Source organism: Mesitornis unicolor, unplaced genomic scaffold (genome assembly GCF_000695765.1).
Source record: "Mesitornis unicolor isolate BGI_N332 unplaced genomic scaffold, ASM69576v1 scaffold8261, whole genome shotgun sequence".
Taxonomy (NCBI): Eukaryota; Metazoa; Chordata; class Aves; order Mesitornithiformes; family Mesitornithidae; genus Mesitornis; species Mesitornis unicolor.
This window is the reverse complement of record NW_010161714.1, coordinates 29,942-37,674: the sequence shown is the minus strand read 5'-3', so window position 1 is coordinate 37,674 and position 7,733 is coordinate 29,942. Positions and strand designations below refer to the sequence as shown.

The 7,733-nt window shown below is 45.5% G+C and overlaps 1 protein-coding gene across 1 annotated transcript in view; it reads right to left on the bottom strand.

The window, feature by feature from the left end:
- MAPKAPK3 (mitogen-activated protein kinase-activated protein kinase 3) overlaps window positions 1-7,733 on the bottom strand; it is a gene marked incomplete at its 5' end in the record, with an annotated part of 12,774 nt that overhangs the window by 3,178 nt on the left and 1,863 nt on the right. Inside the window, 5 exons of the mRNA XM_010193416.1 lie at window positions 1,308-1,393; window positions 3,407-3,531; window positions 3,699-3,774; window positions 5,180-5,306; window positions 6,351-6,430. Of these exons, the coding sequence (XP_010191718.1) occupies window positions 1,308-1,393; window positions 3,407-3,531; window positions 3,699-3,774; window positions 5,180-5,306; window positions 6,351-6,430 (494 nt within the window). The remainder of the gene's footprint in view (window positions 1-1,307; window positions 1,394-3,406; window positions 3,532-3,698; window positions 3,775-5,179; window positions 5,307-6,350; window positions 6,431-7,733) is intronic.

Below are 7,733 nucleotides of genomic sequence, written 5' to 3'. Positions count from 1 at the left end.
AAAGCCAATCTGCACCTACTGGAGCACTCATCCAGGAATGGTATTCTAGCACAGCTCTTCGGTGCAGCAGAGTCTATAGACCTTGTCTCGAATCTCCTCCTTATTAATTGGTTATATGCACATTTCAAGTAACATGTGTCGCTGTAGGTGGTAGCTTCCTTAGCTATTAGGCACTCATTCTGTGAAATTCATTGCCTGCTGACTTCGGGAACACCTCCTTCTCGGGTCTTCAAACACTTAAAGCAGGAGGTATTTATTCTGAACAGTAACTGCATTCTTATTTGGTTAAAAATTACTTAGAAACATTGTCTATAGAGTCTTTGTAAGCTTAATTTCTCAGCTTTCACAACTCTGAACGCAAACATCTACTTCATCACGATGTCATACAGCTACATCTCTATGCATTTCTGAGGGCTTTCAGATCTTATAGAAATACTGACCATTCGTCATACCTCTGCTTCTGCCCCTTCCTCTGAGGATCAGCCCAGGCAGAGAAAGCACTAGGAGAGAACAGGGCATCCTCTGACACCAGGGATTCTGCTCCTGGCTGATGATTTTTTTGGGCAGCAAGACTGGTGTCCTTTGAGGCACAAATGCAAGAAGTATCATCTGTTATTTTAAGTGACCCCTACAGAGCAGAGCTGATAGCCCGAAACTCAGCCTGGTAAGTCCTGGGACGCTTGTCTGAAGTAATTCATATTGCGTTATCAGAGTCTCTTCTTCTTTTTCCCCAGAAGTATTTTTTAAAGAAAAGTGCATTCAGTCAAGTCCTAGAACGAAACCTGACCTGGGACCATTAATAGCTCTGAGTCCCACCCGATCTGGCAGTTTCTTACAGGGCACCACGCTGGGACCCTCGCTCCTCCCCCACGTTTCCAAACTCTGCCAAGGATGAGAATTCCCACTGAGCACAGGGCTGTGCTCACACTAACACAGCTATGCACAGCGGTGCCCGAGACCACTAATAATAGCTCTCTAAATCCTGCCCTGATGAAGCAACTACATAGAGTTTATTTTTGTATTTTTAAAGAGAGTAACACATGCATATGCTGCAGAGTCAACAGCGACCGCCTGCTCACAGAGGATATAGATACATCAAGCTTTTGCTTCCAAGGATGCTACTGTGGGTGTCTCTTTGTGTGTCCTCTGGTAACACCAAGAGTTGTGGTTCCACAGGCAGGTGACCTTCTGTGGAGGGCACAGTAGGTTAATTAAGTTATTAACATTAATCATTATCCTTCTCTCGCTGTGCTATGTGGAGCTACGTGTAAGTTCTGCTCCCTTGTAAAAAGAGAGATGAGACTCACGTTAATCCAAGGGTGATTCATAAACTGAGAAACTGTCATCCTCTCTGTCGGGTCAGTCTTCAGAAGATGGCGAATCAGCTGTTTGGCTGAAAAACAGGACCAACACGGCACGTCACAGTCTACCCCTGTGTTCCCAAATGACCCTCAAAGACCTGCTGAGCAAAGAAAGATCCTTTTCCAGAACTCAACACACCTGCCTATCGCAGTTACCACGTTGAGAAGCCACGTACAGTGTGGCAGGTCACAATGTTTAAAGAGGCAGAGCACACCACCACCCAAAACAAGAGCTAAGAAGAAAGTACAAAGGAATGGGGATTCCAGCCATGCCATCGACATCACCAAACCAACAGTTTTTGGAGCAAAAACTTGAGAACAAGAGAAACATAGGAAGAGAAAGCTGCCAAGCTGCCTGTCTGAAAGATGGTGAGAAGCTGAATGAATGCATAAGCTGATGTTTTGAGAAATGACAGACGACAGAAACTAGCACAGACTGTGGGGGAAACGAAGAAGACAACAAACTTCTCTGACAACTGAAAGGCCACTAAAAGAACAACAAAGCCAGAGAAATGGACTGCACAAACAGGCTTTGTAGCAGCTTTCTGTAAATGTGGTATCTGCCAAAGCAGGAGAACTAGCAACTGAGATAAGAGATGATGAGTCCGGACAAGAGTTTCATTAATGCAGGTGGGCAGACAGGAAACACTATATCCAAGGGATGTTATTCAGAAAGACTTAAACATAACTTCCTTGGGGGTACCTTGAAAACCTTCTGAGTAAGAATTCGCTCTCAGAAACACTGAATGCAAGGTAACTACATGGCTGTAAGCAGCTGTCAGAAGTACAAGTGGAGACTTTAGGTTGTCGAAAGAGGCTGCAAAGGAGGTTTAAAGAGATTACCTGGAGTCCAAAATGCACAAGGAAACAAATGGAAGGGACCACAAACAGAGCCAAATAAGATGATTATAGGAAGCTGGTGGGGAATTTAGAGGAAGCCTCCATAGCTGGTGCAATGAAGGAATGATTAGATAAAGCAAGCAATAACAGAAAAGTATAAAGGAGGGCAAGCAGCAGCATTGTGCTGAAGGTGCATGACCAGCCTAGACGAGAGCACATAACCTTAGCTGATCTTAACAGGTACAAAGGTAGAGGGCATCTATCTTCATTCAGGCAAGCACACAGAAACCTTACAGATTTTCCAAGCATATGTTCTCTCATCAAGCTCCTCTAGCAGTTTAATAACTGCTGCAATATGAACAAGACCCAAGGCACACAAAATATTAAGCCAGCAACCCATAGGTAAAACATCTTCCTTATCAATGTTCAGTAGTCCACGCTGCACATGCAGACATGAGATGCAATGAGGGGCTAAAGTGCCACAGATCACAGTATTATCCAATGGTAATTTGTTATTGCTAAACAGAAGACAATGACAGGATGCTAGCAACAGCAATGTAAAGGGCTTGTTAGGAAAAAAGATGTGCCCAGAGGTTGCTGCCCCTATGATGGGGCAGGTGAGACTTTCAGCTTACGAGACTGCCAGAATACGAAGGAATCAAAACCATCCACTTTCAGGACACTGGTTTGAGCCCATCCAGGTCACAGCTGAACAGCAGCAGCATTTGGTCAATGACTTATACAAAATAAATTGTTGACCTTGATTGAAGTGGTGGCTGGCAAGTTCCCACATCCCCAAAAGCCAGCGTGAAAACTTGCCATCCTTGCTGGCTGTATCGCAGAGGAGGGCAAAGACTGAATGAGTTCTTGAGGACAGTTTGCCTTTCTTCCAACTCAGCTCGCATTGCAGCTGTCCTGGCAGTCTCCTTTCTCAGGATTAAAGACTTTTGTTTCCAGAGGTTTTTCCCGCACTGGCTGCAATTTGAAAGAAAGTTTTCAGTAGCCATTTACTTTCTGTAGTACTTAGATTGCTGGCTACTGCCTGAGTTCCCAGTCATTCTCTGTAGCACCTTACCAAAAACATTAATTTAAATTCTAAAAAAAAAGAGAAACAAAAGCTTGGACAGGTTTTTAGAAAGTCTCTTGAAAGCACCGCACCACTGCACACCATGCACATTCTCATCAGCAGCAGTGAGCGTTGTTACCTTCCTCTGATACTTCAGCCCACTCTGGATTGGGAAACCCATACTGCCCCATCCGAATTCTTCTCTTCATCCCTGGAGAAATGGCTTGACCAGTGTTTGAGTAGAATGGAGGGAACCCACACAGGCTGTAGGAGTGGACAAAAGAACTCTTACAACTAGGAAAGTCCTTTCACCTCTTAAAAGTCCCATACAAACTTACATTCTTCTGCAAGTTACATGGTCCTAGTGACTAATTACTTCTAAGTGCAGATTTAATAAGATGTGTCCTGTGAGCCTCTCCCCAAATACTTACAGAATATACGTGATGACACCCAATGACCACATGTCACACGATTTGTCGTACTTCTCAGGGCCAAGGACTTCTGGGGCTGAAGAAGATTAAAGACAGAAGTTACCAGAGTACCAGATATTTCCTTTCATTCCCATCACCTTATAAAGCAGCACACTTCAACAAGTATCGGATGCATTAAAAAAGTGCAACTCACTGCAGGAACTGGGTAGTATCTTCTATTGACAAATTCCTAAACACATCTAGTGTGGCTTTAAAAAGGAGGAATGGAGCTGGCAAAATGCCCTGCTCTTCACCGTAGTGTGTCTCTGCTCCAGAGAGTACTAAGATTACAGAAAAGCAGAAGGAGCTATAGCTGAATTGCTCATTGCTTGAAAGAGTCCAGCAGGGCCACAAAGAAGATGCAGGGAGTGGAGCATCTCCTGCTGAGGAGCGGCTGAGGGAGCTGGGGCTCTTGAGCTTGGAGCAGAGGAGACTGAGGGGTGCCCTCATTCCTGGGGATCCATTGGGAAAGGGCAGTGTCAGGAGGAAGGAGCCAGGCTCTGCTCTGGGATGGCCAATGCCAGGACAAGGGGCAAAGGGCCCAAGCCTGGAGCACAGGAGGTTCAAGCTGAAGATGAGGCCAAAGTTTGTGAGTGTGAGGGTTATGGAGCATGGCCCAGGCTGCCCAGAGAGGTTGTGGAGTCTCCTTGTGTGGAGACACCCAAAGCCCTGGCCGTGTTCCTGTGTGACTGCTCTGGTGATCCTGCTCTGGCAGGGGTTGGGCTGGGGGAGCTTTCCAGGGCCCTTCCAGCTCCTGACATCCTGTGATGCTGTGAATGTGCACAGGGAGACACGGCACTGAAAGAGGCAGGAGCGTATGTTCCAGAAACCAGAAGAGAAAGGACCTACTTGAGCTGTGATAAAATTTGGTTGGTACCTGGGTAAAGCGTGTTCAGCGCCAGCAACCACAGAGCAATGTATTTTTCTTTGGCCTCCAGAGCATTACATTTTTTCACTAAGTAACAGAATTCTAGAGATATACATTTAGAGGAGATTTTTTTTTCTCCTGGGGCAGGTGAACTGGCAGGGAGCTTGATCTTGTAAGGAAAATTATTCTCTAAACATATGAGCAATCAAGCTGGTTTATAAAAAGGTGTTGAGAAGGAAAATGTCAGCCTGTTTATATACAAATATTATGCGTATATGTTCTTATGCCTTTAATTCCTTAACATTTTATCACTAATTTCAGCTTACAAAAATACAGAAGAAAGCATCAGGAAAAAAACTGCTACTGTTATTTTCTGCTAACAATGAATAACAGTATCTTTCAAAACAAAAACCTATAAAAACCTACATCGTAGAAGAGAAGTAATTCTTCCAAAAAATTAAGCACTTTTTCCTCCAAAGAAATCCCCAGTGCAGACTACCTCAGTCACACCATACGGTGAATGATCGTTACCTCAAAACTGAAACACAAAAGGAATGCACCTTGGATAACTTACCCACATAATACGGAGTGTAACAGGGGGTCTGCAGTGCATTTTGTACAGTGGTTTCTTTGGCAAAGCCGAAGTCTGTGAGTTTGAGCACAGTATCCTTCTCTTTAGACGTGTAAAGCAAGTTTTCAGGCTGAAGGACCACCAAGAGAAAGGTTAAACCAGACAACCAAGAGAAGTCTCCAATGAGCTGCAAGGACAAACCATTCCCCCCTGCCTGGATCACCACCAGCATCTGGGGCTTCTCACTTCTCCTGCATCCCCACCACATCATGCAGAAAGCTCCCTCCCAGCAGATAACTAAGGACCAACAGCCTTCTCAACATGGTGTTTAGGAGAGCAAATCACGAGACTCTCGTCAGCTCCAGTGGGTGTCAAGTACGGCTTCTTGAACCTCTCTCCAGTTCACGGCATTACTGGGGTGGGTCTGGTTGATCAACACCAGCCCACCTGACAGCGCTCGATCTGACTCGATCTGTGCTGCGCCCAAGTAGCTGAGGTGGAAGACAGAGAAGTCATCAGCCAAACTCTCTATGAGCAGCTGATACAACTTCATCAGAATTAACTGACAGACACAGCCCCCTTCCTCCTCCCACCCTCCTGTCTGCTGAAACCTGAGTTAATTCCACTCTTGCTTCACACACCACAAAGGCTCTCCAAAATCAGAAGTGGCACAGAGGGAACTACAAGCTCCTGTGCACATGAACAGGGACAATGGGGAACATCCAGAATCTGCAACTGTTTGAACTTGTTTGCCAGTTTCTCAGTTGTAAGGAAGCTATACCCTTATTTTTATTTTAAGCAAGAATGATTCTGAAAACAATAACTGGCAAAGACTGACACAGAGGTACAGCATCTCGTAGAAGTTCACTTCAGGCCATGTCATTTTCTTGATAATTAACTGGACTGCACGTTGGCAGTACCACTTTAATTACCCATCTGACTATCACTGCTGCTGCTGCATTCCATACACAACTGGAAGGCATTAGTGCACACGGATGTTCTGACCTCTGACGGGCTGCAGACTAGTTGTGGACAAATCCCTTCTCACACTGGCAGAGGAACAGGAACGCTTGGACCATCTGACTGTACTCCTAGGTCTGTTTAAACCACCACTCCCCACTTATTTTCCTGCCTTGTGCTCTGTTCTCCCTGCCCATACACCTTCAGGCCTCACCTTGACGTCTCTGTGGGCAATGTTCATTGAATGCAGATACTGGATAGCTGTTCCGATGTCTCTCATTATTTCAGAGGCCTCTATAAATACAATTTCAGAGAAAGGTCACATTAACATTCCCACTGTAACCCAGGGACATGCTTGGGAATGCTTATGACTTACAAACAGCTTGCAGGGACACAGGGCTAGCTTCAAGACTAGAAAACCTAAAATTAGCCCTAACAGCTGTGTTTCGGTTTTGGAGACAACCATACCCGCAATTCCCCGGCTGCTCAGCCCTCCTCCTGAGCAGGCACTGCAACCGCACGGCTGAGGCTTCTGCTTTTTACCAGCGTGTAAATCCATGCTTTGATTTGTTCACCAAAAAAGCAGCGAGAGCAGAGCAGGTACGCAAACAACATGCGAGACTGTGGAGAAAGCGACCCCAGCCAAGACATAGCCCTCATTGTCCAGGACTGAACCTTGGCTGTCCAAGACAGAAGTGTAACTGTCAGCTTCTAGTTCAAGGGTAACTGGAGGAGCTAACAGATTTTCTAAAAGTAGAGCAAGGTAACAACGCAGTAATTTTAGGATAGGTCACATCTTCACTCCTCAGTGTCTCTAGAAGTTTTTCCTCAGGAGAAACAAAATCAACAGTTCTATTCTGCAAAGCTCAAACTGCCACCTTTGAAATAATCCGCTTATCAAATTTAATGTCAAGCCAGTGGGAAATTGTAGTGGTGGGTGAGCTGCCTCTCAACAGCAGTACTCTTAGAGGCTGGCAGAGTTCAGCTACACAGGGAGAGGTTTGGGAGCAGGGAGGGTGACACTCCCATCGCTCCCAGTGAGCCCTGTATCACATCTCCATCGGTAGAGAAACTGAACCAGCCACTTCAACCTGATTCTGTTTCCTGCATCGGTAGAAACCCCAGCAGCAGTGGTGAGAGAGAAAATACAAATTCTTGTTCTGTAAGCTGGAATGCTTTTCTGTGTGGCTCGTGATTGAAATGATGTGGTCTCGGGCAAGGACAATCAGAAGCCAGAAACACTCATCTGCTCTGAAGAAAACCTCACACAACCTCCTCCTGCTTCCTGGCCCTGGCTCCTAACGGGAAGCGGTGGCTGTTACAGAAACAGCCAGGGAACCTGGGGGACCCGGTGCAACAGGGCTCAGTTATCTCTGGAAAGAAGGTAGGTGGCTTTTTTGTTTAACACTCCCACAATGATTTTGTTTAACACTCAGATGATTTCTAAGTATTTAGAATGTTATACAATGGTATTTAATGTAGGAAAATCGTGGTTTTAGCAGAGTGGAGTCGCTAATGACCTTGGAACCAGTTTTTCCCCTGGAGTCTTGCATTTTGGAGAGGAACAAATAGAGTTCTTGAAAATTCTTGTTTTCCC